The sequence below is a fragment of the Balaenoptera physalus genome (genome assembly GCF_965194825.1).
Source record: "Balaenoptera physalus genome assembly, chromosome: 18".
In the NCBI taxonomy this organism is placed as follows: Eukaryota; Metazoa; Chordata; class Mammalia; order Artiodactyla; family Balaenopteridae; genus Balaenoptera; species Balaenoptera physalus.
The window spans coordinates 2,543,119-2,565,877 of NC_138899.1; the positions used below are offsets into that span (position 1 = coordinate 2,543,119).

At 48.9% G+C, this 22,759-nt stretch overlaps 1 protein-coding gene across 1 annotated transcript in view; it reads right to left on the bottom strand.

Moving 5' to 3' along the window:
* COL4A2 (collagen type IV alpha 2 chain) overlaps positions 1–22,759 on the bottom strand; it is a 176,040-nt gene that overhangs the window by 113,355 nt on the left and 39,926 nt on the right. The window contains exon 4 of the mRNA XM_082435264.1: positions 7,216–7,296. Coding sequence (XP_082291390.1) covers positions 7,216–7,296 — 81 coding nt within the window. The remainder of the gene's footprint in view (positions 1–7,215; positions 7,297–22,759) is intronic.

The window sequence follows — 22,759 nt, forward strand, 5'->3', positions numbered from 1 at the left end:
GCCATATGGGGCTATTTTTATTTGAATTGTAATTAACTAAAATTAGATAAAAATCTAAAATTCAGTTTGTTCATTTCACTAACCACATTTCAAGTGCTCAAAGAGCCATGGTGGATGGTGTAGGTAAAGAACATTTCCATCTTTGCAAAAAATTCCTTTGGAGAGCACGGGCTAGAGTATCAGCTGCAAAAGATTAGGGATATGAACTGCTCTGCTTATTCTGCATCCCTGGTGCCTAGATGGGGCCTGACACGTCACAGATGTGCAAACAATATCTGTTGAATGGATAAAATTGTTTTTAAATCGTAGCAGCCAACTACTGCTATGTGTAATTGTAACTGTAGCAGCCAACTACTGCTATGTGTAATCTACTGCCTGTGTGAGGGGCCACGTTTCCTGGCATCTTTTTTGACTAGAACTCGACCCCAACTGACTGGATCACCAAAGTTCCTCATCAGCTTCCCCACAAGAGCTCTGTGACTTGAGCAAGTTATAAGTCACACAGTTCCTCTAAGGAACTCTCCCGAAGGGCTTCTCGCCTCCCTCAGTCAAAGGTTCTCTAAGACTTACACGACCTTCCTCTCTGACCTCACCTGCCACGAGTCTTGCCTCCTTGCTCCGCTAGGGGCGCACGGGCTCCCAAGGTGTCCCTTAAGTACGCCGGGCACACCCTGACCTCAGGGCCACCTCTGCTCTTCAGGGCATCCCCTCCCACTGTTCACTGACCCAGCCCCTTCTCCTAGACACGTGCCTGGCGTGTGGGTGACCAAAAAATACAGATTTCAGTGTTGAATGACTGTAAAATTCCATTGTTAAAAGGAGCCTAGGGTTCTTCTTACCATGGCAGACATAAAAGAAAGTGTCACTTTAAAAACACATCACTTATGTGTGATGTACAAATTAGGCGGGCATCGTCTACATCTGCTGAAGTACTGTTTTCCCTGCAGAAAGTAACCAAGTAATGGAGCTGGCTGTAGCCACAGCGGCATCGGGCTAGCCAGAACCACTGCCATTCCAGAGACACACTAAAAATAAGCACATGATGTTGAAAGTAGGTGAGAGCTATGTGTCGACAAAGGTTATACAAGCCCAGAAGCCAGGAGGGGCTTCTGCTATTTCTGAATCATTCTTCGCCCTTTCTGGGCTGTGATAGGGCAGAAAATGCGGGCGATGACTTCCGTCAGGTCTGCTGAGCAGACCAGTAACAGGCATCTGCCTGGAAAGGCAGCAGCTGGTTTGGAAAGAGGTCTGCTACAGCAGCACTGATGTTTTCATTTCGCGCTAGCATGTGTCTCCCCAGAGCTGAGACAGATGGCCGTGTGGCTTAGGGGAACCCACCGGAGTGGCAGAGCACACACAGCACACACATCTGGAAGATATATGTTCTGAGCATCTTCCTTTGCTCCACAGCGGTCAACCAGCCTTTAGATTTACACTGAGCATTTCAAAGAAAAAGTTCAGTTTTATTGCCACAGCCCAGTTATACACATTTGAGGGTAAGGTTTACGATTAGCGACGCACGACAGAAGATACCGCCATCAGCAAGACTACAGCTCTCCTTGGAAGAGACCCTGCCACAGTGACTGTGGTTCAGAGCTGCTCAGGGCCCCTCTGCTCCTTTCCCTGACGCTACGCCTCTGCTTTCTGCATCTCTTGGTTGCTGCCTACCTGGGCTGACAGGCGAGGGCCAAAGACTGAGTCTCCTGCACCCCATCCATCCGTCACCACCCATCTCTGAGAGCTTTCTGTTCACACTTTGCTTCCTCTCTCACTCCGTTTCTCTCCGGTTTCTCTCACTTTGATTTATATTGTTGAATTTAAGGAATCTTGTGAGGTCGAGAATTATTTGCTCATACTTTGACCCAAGTCCAGGGACCCACAGACTGTGGGAAACTCTTAGCTACATGAAAAAAATGCAACAGCCAAACACAACTTGCCCTGGTTCTCAGCCTTTGCTTAAGTGAGTGAGCTTGTCAACTGCACTCTTCCAGGAGCTGAGGTTCCAGTCTTGGGGCTCCTGCTGCCAGGCCCATGGAGGGCGAACGTGGTGGGGGGGAATGACTGCACAGTGATGGGGAGATGCCGGGTCCCTCCCTCTGGGTTGGTGGTTCAACTCTGGGACCAGCCACAGTGGTGGTTTCTCCTTTTCCCACCGCAGCTCGACAGGCCATTTAACTACCTCAATAATTCCCAACGTTTGGGACTTAATCTGTCTTTGTATGTACCAATTTCTGAATACCTGATTGCCTAGGAAAACAGGCGCCTTGGGAAGGTTAATGCCATTAAAAGGTTGAAATCGCCTATCTGATCTGAGTTTATGGTCAAAAACCAAAGTGTCAGGGGAACAGGAACCTGACAGAGTAACTGAGATGACGAATTAAAATTGACCTCGGTTGGAAAAATCTGAGAATTTCACAACCTTTTTGGTGAGGTAATGCATAATGCCATTAAAAGGTTGAAATCGCCTATCTGATCTGAGTTTATGGTCAAAAACCAAAGTGTCAGGGGAACAGGAACCTGACAGAGTAACTGAGATGACGAATTAAAATTGACCTCGGTTGGAAAAATCTGAGAATTTCACAACCTTTTTGGTGAGGTAATGCACAAAGGCAAAGGCATCTCTATCTGTTGAATCAGATGCCTCCCCTGCTCTCTCTCCCGTTTTCTGCACTATGAAGCTTTGTATCACACGGAGGCAGTCACTCTGCTTTGACAGAAATTCTGTAACAGAAATTCTCTCTGATGCTTGCAGCTCAACTACCTTCCATCTCCACCGTGTGTAGAGAAAGAAAGAAGAAAAAGAATAGAAAAAGAGGACAAAAGGGAGCCCTCCTACACTCCTACACTGTTGGTGGGAATGTAAATTGGTGCAGCCGCTATGGAGAACAGTATGGAGGTCCCTTAAAAAACTGAAAATAGAGTTACCATATGATCCAGCAATCCCACTCCCGGGCATATATCCGAAGAAAACCATGCTTTGAAAAGACACATGCACCCCAATGTTGAGAGCAGCACTATCTACAATAGCCAAGACATGGCAGCAACCTAGATGTCCATCGACAGAGAAATGGATAAAGAAGATGTGGTACATATATACAATGGAATATTACTCAGCCATAAAAAGGAATGAAATTGTGCAATTTGCAGAGACGTGGATCGACCTAGAGATTATCATACTAAGTGAAGTAAGTCAGAGAAAGACAGATATCATATGATATCATTTATATGTAGAATCTAAAAAAATGATACAAATGAACTTATTTACAAAACCGAAATAGACTCACAGACATAGAAAACAAACTTACGGTTACCAAAGGGGAAAGGGGAAGGGGAGGGATAAATTAGGAGTTTGGGATTGACAGATACACGCTACTATGTATAAAATAGACAACAAGGACCTACTGTATAGCACAGGGAACTCTATTCAATATCTTGTAATAACCTATGATAGAAAAGAATCTGGAAAAGAATATATATTTACGTACATATATTTAAACCTGAATCACTTGGCTGTACAGACGAATCGTTGTAAATCGACTATACTTCAATAAAAAAACAAAAAGAATAGAAAAAGATATGGGGGCTGGGCAGCTTTGCCTGGCGTGACGAGTATGTGACCATTAGCGGTGGAGAAAGTTCGAGAATTTAGTTAGTTGCCTTTGTTTGTGGACAGCACCCTGTGGAGTACTTCTGGATCAGGACTTAGACTTTCCAATTACTCCAGTGTACTTAATAGGGATTATTTGAAGTAGAAACCCTCTAACAACAACAAAGTCTTAACTCATTTCTTAATATACGATACTCGTTTTTCTCTTTCTGACTTATTTCACTCCGTATGACAGTCTCTAGATCTAACCACGTTAACTCATTTCTTAAAGTTATTTACTTTTTTGATTCACTAAGCAACTGAAGAGATGGCTGGAGAATTGGCTAGAGAATCACAACTCTTGAGTCAAGACAGCGAAACCTCTTTTCTCTGTTCTCTGACTGTGTGCTTTCCCCCCATCCCCTGGAATCTCCTCCATATAGGTTAACAATCTGGCCAGAGGTGTGCAGACACAAAAGATTACTGTATTGGAACACGAACTCATCTGAAAGTCGGAGAGCTCGAGTTCTGTTCTGAACTGAGACTGGAGCAAGTCACTTAGCCCCAAATGTCACTGTCCTCCCATGAGAACTGGCGGATGTGGCTAGGTCACCCTCAGCACCTCCCAGCGCTGGCCCGGGAGCGAAGGGTGCGCAGACCGCTGGGCCTCAGCTCCCCGCCTTCCTGCCCCCGCTAGCGGCTTGCTGGAATGATCCACGGGGCGGCTGGCTCTGTCTGTGAGACGCAATTCTCTCCCTGGAACAACGCGCCACCCGCCACTCCAGGGCGGGGAGTCTGGCTCGATACAGAGCTTGCTCTTTTGGTTAGGACGAGAAGTCCTTTGGAACCAGAATCCACAGTACCTTTGTGATTTCTCCTTCGAGTCTACAAGTTACCCAGTAACATACAGTTTCTGGTGTTGGCTGTCACCATGGCGAGGAACACATTAGCTGGACCCCGTGCCCATATAAGGCAGAGTGAGCCTGGAGCTCGGGGACCGTGGCTCTGCAGCCAGGCTCTGTCACGGCTGCTACGGTGGCACTGAGGGGAAAACAGACAGCAAGGGACCCCAGGGGAAGCTGTGGGAAAGAACAAACTATGCACACAGCTCTCGGAGCGGCAAAATCCACCCCACGGCTATTTTTGTGTATTACATTACTTCTGAAAAATACTACCAATCCAAAAGCAGGGCAGAAATAGCTCTGCTTTCGATAGGACCCCATTTGGGTAGACTTGTTAATGAACACATATTTAATATACATACACCAGGTTCGTAGAATGGACATAGACATTCTATTTTCATAAATGATTTCATGAAGTATATGTGACTGTCCTAACAATAAATATCTTCAGTAACACACTGGGCTTACCCTGTAGACAATGATAAATGGGGTTAGTTATTTATCCTCACTGGGTTTTCTTCTTATCTCTTACTGTCAGCCATTCCTATCACCTTATTGATCAGTATTCAATAGCACACCTGAATCAATCGGGCAGCCTCAGGTGCAGACAGTTAGAGCCAGCCGGTTTGGATCTGTGTGGTCCAGGAACAGGGTCTACCCCTCTCTTCATGACTCCAAACACTCCGGAGAGTGGCACCCGCAGGCCAGTCCCCTGGTGGGGTACCGCTGGCCCTGGCTCTTGAACAAACTAACCGGACAACTGCCAAGTCTCAACTTAGTTTGACCAAGATTGATAATGTGTCTGCAGAATTAAAGGAAAGTCAAGCCCATGCTAGGTTACTCATGTTAACCAGAAGGTGTCAATTTCTACTTTTTGGCAATGCGAAGAAACAGAGTCAAGGTATTTTCTTAATCAGGGATGACAGGAAATAACACCTGTGCTGTAAACTTAGTAAACTAGAAAGACCAAGGGACCTGCAGAAATTCTCTTCTGATGACCTCTTTGAGAAGACCCTCAGCGTCATTTAAGAACCCACTGCTGTGCAGACGGCATCACATATGGAAATAATCAGAATGAACTACCTTTATGGAAGAACAGCGTTCTTGTAAAAGCATTATGGGAGTTATGTTCACATATTGGTTCTATGTTAACTAATCATAAAGAGTGAAAAAGAATAGACCCAGCCCCCTTCTACTCAGTCTGGGTTCTGTTTGGCAGATCCCAGGGAGAAGGCAGGTCCTATCAGAGCCGGGGTCCCTCCAACTCGGGGACGTCTCACAGATGCTTGTATACCACTCGTTTGCCTTCTCTGTGCCCGCAGAAGGCTGAGCTAGCCAAGCGCTGGGGAGGGGAGAGCCCTGCAATCAGGCTTTTCACCACTGCTCCAGAACCATCGCTGGGAAAATCTATAGCAAGGGACCCCAGGGGAATTTAAGTCTCAGGGAACGGTTTCCATATATTTAAAAACACTTCTCCTTGTTAAATGCTGATAAAGCATCTTCAACTAGCAATTCCTTAAGCATAAAGTCCCCACTCCAAGCAGAGGAACCCTTTACTAAAGCAACAACAGCAAAAACTGTCACGATGAACACAGCCCGTGGAGACGGAAGCTTTGATCTCCTGGCAGAAGATCACTCCTCAACTGTGAGCTATGCCACTAAAATAACGGTCAGTCGCATGTTAGTACATAAGCCCACCACATTTATAAAGGGGTTCCCTGCCACGCCTTTTATGTATTTGACTTTTGGGGGCGACTCAGGTAGGGAAGGATGTCGGGTATAACACCCAGCCTCAGAGGTGGGTCTCTTCTTCCTGGTGGGTGGGGATGGAGCATGCCTACTTTGAAAACTGACTTCAGAATTCAACTTGGTGAAACGCATTTGGAGCCCCCGAGGACGGCTGTCATTCCCGGTTCCAACAAGGACAGGGCGATGCAGGCGAGAAGCCCCAGCGGCCTTTTACTACCTGGCATCGGACAAGCATGAGTCCTAGAGGGAAATGCGTGATTCCAAAGCGTAAGGACGCAGAAGACTTTGCGACGTAAAACGAAATACCACTCCCCACAGTGTCACACGCCAAAATGGGCTTTAGACATACAAACAATTCCTTGTTAAAATCAGCAATACCAAGACTCAAACATCAGCTTTAAAGGCAACACTTTGATTGAACATATTACACCCAAAATCAGGTCCGTATTTCAAACTCTGCCAGATGTTACGGTGATAATTTTGGGGGGACCGTTTTTCTCTGACTTACCTGTGAAGTGGGCTTTACAGAAAGGGCATTCAGGGAATGAGAGGGATAATTTTAAAAGCCAAAGCGATTCTCAGTGGTATAATGCCAGCGCCCTCTAGTTCAAATGGATATCGCAGTATAAATGCGACGATGTTTTCTTTAGGCAGTGTTTTTACAAAATGTATGCTTATATATGACATAAATATAAAACACAGTTGCATTATGTGTACCTATATGCATACCCATGTGTATTTATGACAACAAACAAGAGAAAAGAGGCTTGAGAAAGTTAACGCTGTTCTCAAATTATTAAGAAAGTGGTATAAATCGACCCAACTTTGCATTATATTATTGTTTGCTTTGTGGAAAAGAACGCGCCTGTATTAAATTTCTTAGGAACGTATGCAAATGACTTAACTAGGCAGGATGCGGCACTTCGTTCAAAATGGATGTGTAAGGAAGATAACACTTCCTGCAGTGTGGCGACTTACCCATCCTCCTTTCTCGGGATAGCACTGGCAGCCCGCACTGCAGTCTCTCCCTCCACAGGGCACATCGAACTTCTTCACGCCCTGCAAAGATGAAACACAAAGCAGAGAAGAAGTTACCTCACAGTGCAGTGCAGCTACAGTATGCGTCATAGTGACAGGTGCTGACAGCCCTTCCAATTCTAATAACTATGCATTCAAAACATTCAGTAAGGGCTTCTCTGGTGGCGCAGTGGTTGAGAAGCTGCCTGCCAATGCAGGGGACACGGGTTCGAGCCCTGGTCTGGGAAGATCCCACATGCCGCGGAGCAACTGGGCCCGTGAGCCACAACTACTGAGCCTGCGCATCTGGAGCCTGTGCTCCGCAACAAGAGAGCCCGCGATACTGAGAGGCCCGCGCATCGCAATGAAGAGTGGCCCCCGCTTGCCGCAACTAGAGAAAGCCCTCGCACAGAAACGAAGACCCAACACAGCCAAAAATAAATAAATAAATAAATAATAAATTAATTTAAAAAAAATTCAGTAAGCCTTGAAAAAAATAGAATTTAATTTTCAGAGCAGTTTTAGGTCCAGGGCAAAAGGTACAGAGACTTCATGCACAGCTCCCCCGGGGCCCCAACCTCTCAACCAAAAACTTCCCTCACCAGACGGCACACTCGTTACCATCCATGAACCTCCACTGACACACCATCACCGCCCAAAGTCCACAGTTCACATCAAGGTTGCTCTTGCTGCTGTACGTTCTACGGTCAATAAGCCTTTTTTCAGTGCCTACTAAATGCCAGATGCCAAGCTAGATCCGGGGGCTCGAAAGTCAAGGAGAACTTTCCCTGCATCCAGGGATCCCATGGGACGTGAGCCCTGGATACCGCGTTAAGCCCTTTACTTTGGAGGAGGAGTCCAGGCACGTAGGAAGCAGCCCTTCATTCTGCCTGGCAAGCGGGGGATGGATTCTGGGAGGAGGTGCCCCAGGCTGAGTAGGATGGGGTTACGATAAACGCGCAGGGCGCTCCAGGCCCCCTTACACGGCACAGGTCCCGGTGAATTACAGGGAGAAGGGGCTTCTGATCCGGAGGCAGGATTTGCAAATACACCCGGTAGGATGACCAACCCTCACCTCCATCACAGGGTACCCGCCATCCGCGGAGAAGCCCCCCGCCCCTTCCCTTTCCCTGAGACGTGCTCACCTGGGGTGCGGAGGAGGAGGGGCTGGGGAAGAGGCTTTTCCTAAGTATTTATTCAGTCGGGTTGGGGTGACCTCCGTGAACTTTTCATCAGACACTGAGATATAACTCTTTGATGACGCTAGTGGACGACTGGGCGGGCTCTCTGGCTGGGCGACTCCAGCGAGGAAGAATGCATTTATCTCTTGCCCTCGATCTCAGAATTTCAGGCAAAAGATGGGCTTGGGGATTGGACCGCGTCTGAGCTCTTCCTTTCAGACTGTGTCCACAGCACTAAATATTTTGAGTAGGAAATGACGATCAGATTGGCCCTCTTCTCCCCGCTGTCTGCTCAGCCAAGTGTCGGCCCTGCCCACGCCCACCCCCTTCACTCCCGACAGGCGAGTAAGCACAGCTGGTCACTGGGGAACCTGCGTCTGGCTCCTCACTCTTGGCCAGACCGTTCGGAGCCCCCATGGATCCCATCTGGTGGGGACCCTGGGCGCGGTGAGCTCTGGGGAGCACTTAGCCAAACCTTACGGAGCAGGCAACACTTCCCGACAGCAGAACCCATCCCGGCTTTAAACAAAACCGCATTTCACCATAGCGGCTCCATCCTCTCCTGAGTTAAGTCTCAGTGACTGAACAGGGGGTCACTTGGGGACTCCCTCTGAAGCTCTCTGCCTGTTTTTTGTGCTAGCACATCTGCCAGCATCTTCCCTGTTCCCGAAGGTTCATGCGAAGATGCAGATGGGGCTGCCTGGCCACCTCGGCAGCTCCTGCCAGGACGAGGCTTCCTGGACGGTCAACCCTGGCGGGCACACGAGTAAACCCTGACTCAACACCATCTGGCCAGAGTTGACCTTAGACCTCATCAGCGACGCACTGTCCTTTCTGTAGAGATGATACATTCCTTTCCTTTGCTAACTACTTCCTACAGAGAGGTCTCATTTGAGAGTTTCACATTTTTTGTTCTTATTATCATTCTTTACCTAATCTAAAATCGGTGGCATCAGTCACTACTTTGAAGAATTCAAAAAAATCTGAAAATCTCAAACCCTTTAAAGAAACCAGTACCTCTAAAGTCTTTTGAATCTCTTGGGTATCCTTCTGTCCTAAGGCAATGAGATAGCCCAAGCTCCATAATGTAAGAGCAAACATGGATAAAATCCTTTCATGCCCTCCAAATATGATACAAGGTATTTGCCAATTTTTTTTACGGCTTCAGTGTTTAACTTCAGTGGGGCTCATTTTTAAATCCCACAATTTTGCATATTTGGTTTTTATACAACCAGCTCTGTGCCAAGCCATCGGCTTATGGATTCTAATGAAAACCGACGTGAGGAGCCTGGACGGGCCGCCACATTTGTACTTTGTATTATGTACGACCGTGACGTGAACAGGTGCCTTGGCAAGGTGTTCCCGGCTCACACAATCAGAATTCATTTACCAGTTGTTTGGAAAGGGTAGGGGGACTCCTCAGGCTGAAGGGTGAAGCATAAACTCCTATTCCCCATCTGGTGCTTCACATGCTATTTTTAATTTTGATTTTAAAGCCACTTGCCAAATCCCTGTATATAAATCAATGGTTGAAATGATTTTAATGGTTTCAAATCGATCTAACAGACTTTCCGTTCTAGGTTTAGGATATGCACTGGATTTAGTTATAGCAATGAGTTCTTCACAACCCGCTCAAAATTCAATAGCACTTTTCTGCTTTTGGAACTAAGACTTACAGGCTTGAAAACTCCTGGCCTCAATGCTTTTCAACCATGTGTGCATGGCTCAGATACCCTGACACAGGAGGTGAGGGAGACATTGTTGAGAAGCAGCCCTCCACCCAACAAGCCAATTTCCATCACGGAAACTCCAGCCCTCCTGTGTGTGTGTGTGTCTGTGTGTGTTTCCCATCAGCATCTTACATGTCCTACAGAGGGGCTCTTAAGAATTCCAACAGCGACAAGAGCCCTAAGTACCTCCTTCTGGAATGTCAGGTCTCCAGGATGAACAGAAGTATTTACTTCACTAGGGCAGGGCACGTGCTCCAGACATCTCTCAGACACTGAACAAGTCTCAGGCTGAGCCTTGGCATTCCCCTGATGGGACCTGGGCTCTGGAACATTCTCAAGGTACATATACCCTCCTGAGGGCCTCGGATGAGGAGTGGGTGAAGTGCTACGTGGGGTCCTGTGTCTGTGTTCCAGCCCCACCCCGTCCCCCCAAACAGAAGAACAAAAGCTCAGTCCAGCCACTGCCCAACCCAAGCCCTTGAGTCTACGCCTGAGTTGACTGCTCAGCACAGCTCAAAGACAAACCGTGGTCCTCTTGTCGGCTCCTTAATGAAGATGACAAGCCTCCTCCCCACCTTACACCCACCTCAAGAGTCTGCCCACCACCCTCCAAGATGACAAGCTGGCCCTGGCCCAGATCTTCAACTTCAGTGTTTCTAGGAGGGCATGATTTCACTGTAAGGTCCAAGCTCTCACAGAAACATCAATTCAATCCTCCATTAGTTTCTCACTTCAAATCTGAATCCCCGTCGGTCACATGGTGTAGAACAATACTCCGGCACCAGCTCTCCCTGAGCTCCCCTGCAGGTCACCAAGGTCAATGTCGAGCATCTCAGTGGGAGATGCAGCTCCCAGGGCCAGGAGGCTCCTGCAGACTCACTGTCACGGACCAGCTCCATCTATCCAACCGAGCAGGCCAAACGCTCACCCTGGTTTGGACACCCTTCATCCCAGGGCAGACAAGCGCTCACGGCCCCATAGGACCAATGATGCTGAAGATCTGTGAAAAGTGCAAGGGTCCCCATCCCTGGAGAACGCTCGAATCCAACACACACTGGTCCTTATGGCCCCACAGTCACACAGAAACCCACCCAGGCTCCGGGCCCCGGAGGAGCTTGCACCACACACCTCCCAGCCCGGAGCGTTCAGGGAAACACTTTCCTTCAACTACGTCAGCCAGGGGACCCTAACCCGCAGTTCCAAACACATATGACAGCTGGAAGGAGATCATTTATCCACTTTTTCACTTTGTAAATTCACTCCTCCCTCCCTCCCTCCTTTCCTTCCTTCTCCAGTGTTTACTCTGGGGGATGCACGGTGCTGGCCGTGGGTACAAAGTGGGGAAGAGACCATGTAAACAAGTAGACAAGAAAATCAAGTAAACGAACAATGAAACCTACATCATTTCAATTACGGCAAGTGCCACAAAGAAGGGGGTAGTCCGGAGTGAATAAGAGAGAAGAATGCCCCACTTGTTAAATAACGCCTGGTGAGAGAGGACTGAGCGCCGGCCTTTCTCCTGCGCTGTGCTGTGCCCCGTTCCTCCGTACGTGCCCACCCTGAGAGGCCGACCTCCTGCCATGTAACCCAAGGCCTCTGCTGCTGGAACCGTGGGGACAGACGGGGAACCGCCAGCCCTCAGGCCTAGCATTGTCATCACCAGGATTCAGAGCAGCTAGGATTGGAGCGAATTGGAACCCACTCTTCTCATGACCCTCAGGATGCGCCCACGTTGCTTCTGGGCCAGGACTCAATTTCAACTCATTGCTGATTTATCGTCCAAGACAGACAGCCCATGGTCTGGGACATCCTGAATCCTGCTTCTCAACCAAGAACCATCTCCGTTGCTACCAAGATGCGTGATCATTTCAAACCGTGGATCTAACTTCCAAACTGTGGAAGGAGGGGGACCAGGGGGATGAATCGCTACTTCCGTCAGCAGATGAACGAGCATCACTGAGGACACTCCCATCCTGGCAGCCACCTCTTCTGCCACCAGACTAGAGACCAGTCCCACTGGCCTCATCCGCTCCTTCCAGGGAAGGTAGAGGAATTTAGCCTGCTGGGACACAGGGAAAGGACGTGAATTTCTTTTTTTACAAAAATTTTCCATTCTTTAAAAATTAACTTTTATTGGAGTAGAGTTGATTTACAATGTTGTGTTAGTTTCAGGTGTACAGCAAAGTGAATCAGTTATACATATACATATATCCACTTTCTTTTGGATTCTTTTCCCATGTAGGTCATTACAGAGTATTGAGTGGAGTTAAGGGACAATGAATTTCGACATCACTGTAAACTCTTGACATCTCAAAAAGTGTTGCAGAGCTGATAGGAGTAGTTTTGAAAACTCAATGTGAATTATAAGCTTTGGGAAGTAAGAGAGAAGCTGCATAAACGTAAGAAGCCCAGCAGACCAGGAACGTCTCTGAGCTGCACCTGGAAGAGATGAAGGGTAGGTAATCCTTGCAACAATTTATAGGAAGAAAACCCAAATTGGCAAAGAAGGAGTGGAGTGGGAGGGGAATGGGGAGAGGACGGAGGGTGACTGATTAGAGGCGGGGGCTCAGACACAGCGTCAAAGAGGCGATCCACCATGCTTGACATGCTGCTGCTTCGTCTACACCCTCGCCACTCCCAGCCTGCTGTGTGGACGCAGCACCAGCACTGCCTCGGTGCTAGTTAGGATTGCAGACCCCGCCCCAGGTGTCCTGGGTCAGAACCTGCTTTCTAGCAGGATTTCCAGGTAAGCACGTGAAGTCTGGAGCACCGTGCTAGGCTAATGGGCTGGCATGGAGAAAGGGGAATTTGCTTACAGACAATGAGGCAACTGCAAACCACTGAGCCATCTCTTCAGCGGAAGAAAGTACTACTTCCTGCAGGGTCACTGTGTCCCTGCCTAATGTGGACCCAGGCATGTCCATCCTAGACAAGTGCCAGCCCTCGACATCCTTTGCCCCCTGCCACCTGGGGCACAATTAGGGTGGCTCTGAGCACCCAGGACACAGTTTGAGCTTCTAATCAATCGCAGTGCCAAAAAATTTTAGTTCTCTTTTCCTTATTCAAAGCATCCTTTTTTTTTTTTTTTAAAGTATGTGTTTATTTATTTATTTATGGCTGTGTTGGGTCTTCGTTTCTGTGCGAGGGCTTTCTCCAGTTGCGGCGAGCGGGGGCCACTCTTCATCGCGGTGCGCGGGCCTCTCACCGTCGCGGCCTCTCTTGTTGCGGAGCACAGGCTCCAGACGCGCAGGCTCAGCAGTTGTGGCACACGGGCTTAGTTGCTCCGCGGCACGTGGGATCTTCCCGGACAAGGGCTCGAACCCGTGTCCCCTGCATTGGCAGGCAGATTCTCAACCACTGCGCCACCAGGGAAGCCCCAAAGCATCCTTTTAAGACTTTTTTTTTTGCTGAATTTTATCCTGTCCTGAATTAGTAGCCAGCATTGCTGTGCTGATTAGAAATTCTAGGAATTGGAAATGGCCTGGATTGCTTAAGAGCCAATTGGCAATGTAAAGCCATAAGATACATTTTCTAGAAAGCTTGGATCATATTCTACTCAAATGGAATGCAACAGATGGTTTCCAGGGGCAACATGGAGAGGTCTGAACAAGAGATTTTTTTGGTTAGCTTTTTATATGGGAATTCTTTTTTTTGGAGCCTTGTCTGAATCTTGGCATCATTACACTTTTTTAAAAAAAAATTTTTATACATCTTTATTGGGGTATAATTGCTTCACAATGCTGTGTTAGTTTCTGTTGTACAACAAAGTGAATCAGCTATATGTATACATATATGCCCATATCCCCTCCCTCTTCAGCCTCCCTCCCACCCTCCCTATCCCACCCCTCTATGTCATCACAAAGCACCAAGCTGATCTCCCTGTGCTATGCAGGTGCTTCCCACTAGCTATCTATTTCACATTTGGTAGTGTATATATGTTGATGCTTCTCTCACTTCGCCCCAGCTTCCCCCTCCCCACCCCCTGTGTCCTCAAGTCCATTCTCTACGTCTGCGTCTTTATTCCTGCCCTGTCACTAGGTTCATCAGGACCGTTTTTTTTTTGGATTCCATATATATGTGTTAGCATACGGTATTTGTTTTTCTTTCTGACTTACTTCACTCTGTATGACAGACTCTAGGTCCATCCACCTCACTGCAAATAACTCAATTCGGTTTCTTTTTATGGCTGAGTAATATTCCTTTGTATATATGTGCCACATCTTCTTTATCCATTCATCTGTTGATGGACACTTAGGTTGCTTCCATGTCCTGGCTATTGTAAATAGAGCTGCAGTGAACATTGTGGTACATGACTCTTTTTGAATGATGGTTTTCTCAGGGTATATGCCCAGTAGTGGGATTGCTGGGTCATATGGTAGTTCTATTTTTAGTTTTTTAAGGACCCTCCATACTGTTCTCCATAGTGGCTGTATGAATTTACATTCCCACCAACAGTGCAAGAAGGTTCCTTTTTCTCCACACCCTCTCCAGCATTTATTGTTTCTAGATTTTTTGATGATGGCCTTTCTGACTGGTGTGAGGCGATACCTCATAGAATGATTTAAAAATACATCTATTTGCATGGGCTTTAGTTCATCCTAGAGACATCCAAATCACCCTAGATGCATGGTCTAGGTTCCCCGGGGAGTCTTTCTTCTCTGGGAGAAAAAAGTCATGGAATGTTCTAAGCAAAGCCAGGTTCTAGCTTCCTGAACCAGGCATCTATCAGATTCAAGGAGAGACTTTCCACCTTGGGCCACCGGCTCTCTGGCTGCCTGCAGAGACTGCTCCGCCACCTCTCACTGGAATTCAGGGAAGAGTCGGAGTAGAGATCAAGGGTAGCGGCTGCAGGATTAAGGGAGCGCCCGGTCCCACTTATTGCTCTCCGGCATCCTCTCTGAGCAATCTGCTGGCATCAGGAGAAGCCGGTGTCACATGGCCTTCATCAGGGATGGTGCAGCAGCGGGCAGAGAGGAAAAGCATTTCCTCGGCAGCCCGGTGAAAAGTGGGCACCCCGTGCAGGTGTCTGGGGAGCAACCCCGCTTCCAAACACAGAGAGAACTGCTCAGTGCCACTTCTCCCCATGTCAGATACTTAGGACATTTAAAAATAGGTTTCAACAACCACTTGGACGCCAGAAAATAATACACACGAATGACTTAGGCTCTTTAAGACTAGCTCTTCCTTAACTACCAGTGTGAACCATCCATGTATATTAAGAGAACAAATCCACAGACGCGCACCCAGCTTTCTGCAGATGTGAATCTCTTTAAAGTTGATACAATACACATAAATGAAAGAAAAAATGCTCACTATTGTTCTCAACTTGCACAGAAGAAACGAGTGTTAATCAAATTTACATGAAGATGCAAGAACAAAACTCATTTGTCCCCAAAGAAAGAATATTTTGTCCTCCACATGTTCCAAGAAACGTCTTGTCCAAGGAAGCCTTTTTAAGCCAACATACATCCAGCCAAAAAGAGCAAATCTGGAGGGAATTTACAGATATTTTACCATTGGACTGTCCCCTGCATCCAACCCAAGCTTCCTGTATGGAGGGCTATTGAATAACCCGTTCTGACTAACATAAAAGACAGACATTCCTTTTTGTAAAAAAGTAATCATCTTTCCTATTTTAGGTAAAAAAAAATTTATACAAATCTTTGTCTTTGTCACAACTCCAGGCAGGCTGGACTTTCTAAAATTATCCTTTTAATCTAAAAAGAGGCCAACAAAGAGAAAGCCAACTTGGGAACAAGGTTCCCAGTAAAGTCCTATTAGTTTATCAAAACAGGAAATATAAGCCATTTCCGTACATGCAGCTTTAGAAATTAAGGAAATCATTCCAACATAGTATTAGCAAGACAGGGTATATGGCAGAGGAAGTGCAGATCACAGCCACTCCACACAGAACAAAACCCTTCTCCCCAATAAACTGGGTGGGAAATCCAGCCAATTTGGTTGCCTTTGTTTAACATTTCAAGGGCACCCAAAATAGATGTGTTGCTTCTGGAATGGTCCTCAGACTGTCCCTAGCTAAAGGCAGTGGAATAACTGATGGACAAAAGGGTCGCCCATTTAGATGAACAACCCCAGTGGACTCTTACCAAGTATTCTGATCTCTGACAGACCTGCAGTGAGATCTGCCCTCCCGGGGCTGGGAGTTGGGGGAAGAAAGGAGGGGAGGATGGGAACCGGGAACCAGACAGGATGAGTCGTTCAAGGGGAGATGAAGGGCCACAGGTCTTCTGGGATGGAGTCGCCAGGTCCCACAGGTGCTCACTTACTCTCACCCAGGTGAGCGAGCACCTGCGATGGCACCGCTCCTCCCGGCAGGCAGGACCGGGAGGCGGCGCGTTCGGGGCCCTCAGCTGAGTCACAGAAATAAGCTACGTGCTCTTCTACCCATACTTGCGCACATACACGTTTGTATGAGCCTATAGCCAACTTCTTCACCTCCTCTTTCTTCCCAGGCTGCTCAAAGGCAAGGTGTGTTCTCCAAATAGAGCTTGCTGTTGACAGGACAGCAGAGGCGGCCACACTTTAATGCTGGGGCTTGGGTGCTGACTGGCGGGGATAACGGAAAGAAACCCCAGTATCTCAGGAGCTGGACAGGACGGAGAGGGCTGCTGGCAGGCCGAAGGTCAGAACATGTCCCCCAATTATACCAGTTACGCTCATGACACTGACAGCAGGCTGACGACAGCCCGCATTCGAGCTGCTACCCTCAAGGGTGAGGACGCCCCCGGGCAGGGCTGCTGGGCGGGTGTAAGTTGGGAAGCAGGAACGGGCAGACCAGGAGCGTGAGAAGACGGCAAAAGGCAGAGTCTAGGCCGAGAGACGACCTAGCTTCTGAAGCGCACCGCCCTTTGCACAAACTGAGGACAACTGTGACCCCGCCCAGGCCTGTGGCGAGAAGTCAGTGGCGTCTGTCGCGAAGCCTCCGGCACCATTTACACCTGAGGGTCACGAGGACGAGGCGCAGGCCTGGCTGCTGGCTGCATCCGCCAGCGCTTCCGTAGAAACACCTTGCCCAGGGCCAGAACGATCTCAGAGTGTGGGTGGGCCCACCTGCAGAGGAAGGCAAGTGGGCCACCTGGCTGAGTTAGGGAAGGGGGGTGGCGTCTCCTGTCACACACCCTCCGCCTGGGCCCTCCCCTCCCGTCCTGAGACAGAATGCAGGACGCCAGTGTGTCCCCTAGCGAGGAAGGGAGGGAGGCCTGCCGGGCGATCCGGCCCGGGTGGGCGCCGGTGCAGGTGCTGACATTGGTCACGCGTGCTCTGAGCGCAGGTGACGCACGCTCCATCCAGAAGCATCCCTCCCTCCTCCTTCACAGCATCCCTCCACGGAGCCACAGGGCCTTCACCTGACGTGATTCCAGGCGTCACTGCTGTGCCTCCATCAGGGTGGAGATCTGGAGATGCCTCATCTGGTCCAGAAACTTGAAACGTACACAGCAAAGAGCCAGGGGCACGGGACACGGGCGTGCAGCTATTGTCAGGAACCAGGGACCATGTGGGTGGGGGTCAGCTGGGCAGTGGACTCGACAGGCGACCTTACGAGTAAGTACAGAGCCAAGAGAGGACGCCTGGAGACACAGGTAATTCTATCTTGAAGCCCGAAGGACGTCCCATCTGAAGCACAGATTGCCTCCACTTTAAGGTGTTTCTTCCCATCACCTAACAGCCAGATCATTTGCATTCCGGTCCCCTTTTACTTCTAATTCCTATCTGTTGAATATGTTCTAGAATTTGTCACCAGCACATTATCTGCTGCCTCTCAGAATATTCAAGGCAGCCACGGTCTCAGCTCCTAAGACGTCTGATTTATTTTCCTTGAACTTTAGAGATGTTTATGAACCTATGGCTGACATCTATTCTGAACCAGGGCTTAGTCCCTTGATTCCAAAAGTTGGTCTTGAACCTCTTCGTGTCTGGGCTTCCCTAGATGTTGACTTACGAACGAAACAGGCTCAAAGTCTCACGTAAGAACCAGTTCTATTTCTTGTCCAGCATTTGAAACAGCTCGTTCAGGCCTCCACAAAAGCCCCTCACTACCCATCCCACTCTTGGTTTCCTTTAACTGCCCTCTGGCACTGTGCCACCGGCACTGTGGTCACGATGGCCGGGGCGCTGCCGGTCTTACCAATGCCCAATGACCCAGGCAGGCTGGGTGTGCCTCAGGCGTCTGGTCGCGCATCGCCAAAGCCCCTCTTCCTGATGCCTCCGTGAAGCTGCCACAGGCGTGTGTAATTTGAGAGCCAGTGTGCACGCCGGCCAGCTTGCAGGAGTTGGCGCACCTGAGCGTGCACACACACACGCACGCACACGTGCAGCCCAGGTGGAATGATGCTTCTATCTGAAATCGTTCGACTGCTGTTGGGGCTTCTCTGGTGGGTCTGTCAGTAGACCAGTTTGTGGAAGTCACCCTCCCTCCGCCCTTGACTTCTCCATCCTTAATACAGACGGTCACCATTCATGTTTTTGTTGATCACTAATGCCCAGCGTCTTAGTCCATCCGGGAAGTTATAATAAAACACCAGGCTGGGTGGCTTCTAAACAGCAGAAATGTATGTCTCACAGTTCTGGAGGCTGCAAGTCCAAGGTCAAGGCACGGTTCGGTGTCTGGTGAGGGCCTGCTTCCTGCTTTTGTACCAAGAGCGTCTTCTTGCTATGTCCTCATGTGGCAGAGAGCGCCGCAGGCCTCTATTGCAAGGATGTCCATCTCCATCACGGGGGCTCCACCCTCACGCCCTCATCACCTCCCACATGCCCCACCTCCTGATACCATCACCTTGGGGTTAGGACTTGAGGGGGGCACAAACATTCAGACCATAGCACCGGGCAGGCTGGGGACTTGCGTCCTTCTGCTGTTACCCTTTAGTTTAGAGCCCACCTCGTGCTCCGTTCACAAGACACAGCCCACTCTGTGTCTACACATCCTCTGGTCCCTACAGGCCCACTCTTCCCTGGACCAGCTTTGCTTCTCCTGAGACCTGCCAAGGGGAGTTCTGTTCCTTTCCATCCACCGTTCCTTCCACTTCCAACTCCAGCCGAGTGCTTAATAAAACACTTTCACGCAGCGGTGGAATGTCGAGGATTTTAAACGCCTGAGCGTGAACACCTCTGGGTCTCCATCCTCCTCGAGAACATGCCTTTGTGCAAGCCATGCCTCTGGCCTGGAATGCTCTCCCTCCTGCCTTCGTCTCCCCGTCTGCAGAGCTGAGACCCACGCCCTCAAACACTGAGACACACCAGCCACTTGCCCTCGGGCACAGGAAGTCAAGCTCATGTGGATCTCACATCTCGGCCCTGCTCATTCTTTGTAAGTACCGGTGTTTTCTGCTGCAACATAATAGGTGACTGCATCTGAAAAATGCTCACATCCTACCAAATGCCACCCGAAGCCAACAGGGAGCACGAGAAAGCCAGTGTCAAAGGCAGACCTGGCAGCTCGGGACCAGGGTACTAATACCATCCGCCATAATCGCAGTAAAAGGCAGAGCACGGCTGAATAGACGCGTCATGTTCACGATCAGCAAAGAAATACTACAGTAAATGCAGCGCTTTATCTTACAGAGCAGTGAGGGCAGTGATTTGATGGAAGGGGGTGTCAGGAAGTGATGACACTGCTCAGTAGAGAGAACAGGGGCCACGTGGGCACAGATTGGGAAGGACCACGCAATGGGCTGGTCTAGGGACGGGGTGGGGTGCTGAGTCAGGAGAGAGAGGAGGTGGGGCACCCGGGCATCGTGGCGGGAGCTGAATTCTCCGGCAGCTGGCGGTGCATCTGGGCTCATCCGGGCGTCTCCAGCTACTCTGTTACCCGGTATGCACATAACCCACTGTGCACACAACCTGCCCCAACCGACCTGACTCCCCTGACATCACCCTCCTGTGTATCAGCAACTGTCCACCCGCAGATGTGAGTTAGAGAAAATGCAGGTAACTAAACAGACCCGACCGCAAAATTCTCTTTCTCGCTGCTCATCCAGGTGTCAATGTTGTCATCCGATCAATAAGAGGAGAATCGGCCACGCTGAAGACAATTTTGGGGACTTCCCTAGCAGTCCAGCGGTTAAGACTCTGCGCTTCCACGGCAGGGGGCTTGGGTTCCATCCCTGGTCGGGGAACTGAGATCCCGCCTGCCGCGCAGCGCGACCGGAAAGAAAAAAAAAAGACTATTTTTGATGAAGGCTAATGCCATTCAGTCGTTTTTGTAGCCTTAGGGATAGAGTTCTGTCTCAAAGGTGAGGAAAACATCTCATAAGGAGCTTTTAAGAGGCCACCTGTGTAATTACAGCTGGAGGGGAGAATTCTGTGCACACACAGTAAAGAGTCTCATATGTTATATTTAGAGTAAATGCGCTAAGTATTTATGAATAATTCTTTTTGTGCCCTCCCCCGCCATGAGAGACAGTCTAGCAAAACATCATTTAGCGCAGGCGTTACATCACACACTACCTGCTCTGAGCTTTATTTACACAGCCCGTCATTTCTTGGTGTCTCTGGCAATGAACAAAAATGTCTATGCTGTGAGAGTTGGCTATGAGTCTGAAACGAATATTTAACATTGCTCTGAAGAAATGAAGTGGCTACGTCTCTTGAAGCTATTTATGCCCAGCCTAAAAGCTCTGTCCAAACCCCTCCCTCCATGACCAATTTTGTGGGGGAAGCCTGAGAAGAACGGAAGGAAAGAGACTTAGCAATGCTTTTTCAGAATACAATCAGATTTCCGTTCTGGTTGGCAGGGACTGGTCCAGGCAAGGCAGGTGTGGGTTCGCGCTGGTCTGTGAGGCATACCAGCAGTCTGCCTGGGCAGGCTCGCATCTACATCCGAGCGGCTTCATCTTCGCAAACTTGATGATCCCCTGGATCAAAGTCACGGGGCTCTGAGCCAGGGGAGAGCCCACTCTAAAATCACAGCCACTCTACATTCCTGCTGGCCTGGCTTCTGGGGTAGAATTTCTGAATTTCTGCCTCACTCATTCTCCTATATGTACCCAGCCAAGGGAATCACACCTGGCAGCTTCCAGAAGCCATGTGACACGCCTTTGCACATTAGCAGCGAGACAGGATTCCTTCGCTGTGAGCTTAGGTTTCGCTTTGCATCGGCAGGTCTGTGAATAAAATCTCTAAGTCACAGCAGAACCACATTCCTGGCGCTGGCAGCTCCGTCTCAGAGTCCTGCTTGGTGCAGGCAGCGCTGTTATTTGTGTGCAGATTATCCACTTGGATATCTGTCCGCTTGGATACTCCAAGAGGGAATTTTCAGCCCCATGCTTCTCTTTGCTCCCCAGCAGGCTGTTGGGCTTTTTATTCTCACGGTCCTGTGCTGCGATCAGGGACCACATATGACAGTAGCTGCAATGTCGACCCACTAAACAGTAAATCTCCCTGGACTCGGTTCAGACCGAGTTTCGGAGCTGCCCTCCAGGGGTAAGGCTAATTCAGAATGAGCATGCACACATTTTTAAGGACTGGAGGCCAGTTCTGTCACACTGATGCATGAAACAGTTCATCTAGGCTTCTTATCCTGAACTTGGGGTGCCTGCAAGAGGATGGGGTCTTCCCAGGCCTCCAGAGTGCCCTGACTCTGTTTCCTGGGCTTCAGGCAGGTATGCAATGTCCACTGTGACGTAGGTACATGGACAGTACGTATGTACGTACGTACTCTCAGGGGTGTCCTGTCTGGAGGGAGGTCCTGTGGCCTTGAGAATCATCCTATCCCATGTGTCCCGTGGTCTCCTCATCTGCAAAATGGGTAGAATCGACCACCCCTACCTCGTGGGGTTGCTGTCGGGGGGAAACGGGATGAGCTTAGCACAGTGCCTGGCATGTGGCAGGAAGGCTGTACTCTTCACGTCTTTAACCTTTGCTTTGTTTCACCCACGGAGGGAAGATACTGGCCCATCTCCACACTCACAGTTCAGATCCAGGGATACTGTAAGTGGCAACATTTTCACCGCTTAGGGAGATGGTTGTTCACGGGGACATTTGAACGCTTTAAGATTTTCATTCTAAAAGCAGGCACAGAAGGCTGAAACTACACAGAGCTCATGGGATTAACCTTGGATAGGCGATATTTTCATTTTAATTTCCATGTACTATCAATTTCCCTGAGTTAAGATGTTTGAGAGGGAGAATTTACTGTGCTAACTCATCTTTAATAATGGAATTCTTTTTTTAATTCAATGAATAGCTGGCATAGGCACAATTAAGCCGCTCAACGACGCTGAAAGTTGTACCCAAGGTCAACCAGCGAGTCAAGGTCATCTGGGACTCAAGCCAAGACCTCCTATTCTCTTTCCATCACTATGAGCCCAAGATAAAAATTCATGAATATTGTCTGAGCCACAAGGCCTGTAATTCCCCCCATGTATCAAAAGTGCTCTTATCATATTACAAACAACTAACATGCTGAGATTATAAACATCCAAAAGAGTGGACTTCCTCAAATATTTTCAGTGATGTCATCTGGCCCTTCTTTCGTATCCGCTTTTATTATGCTCCTGTCCTTTCAAAACAGAGTGTGGGCCACGGCACAACAAAAGCCAGGAAACGTCGGTACTATGGCAATAGGACAGACCTGGA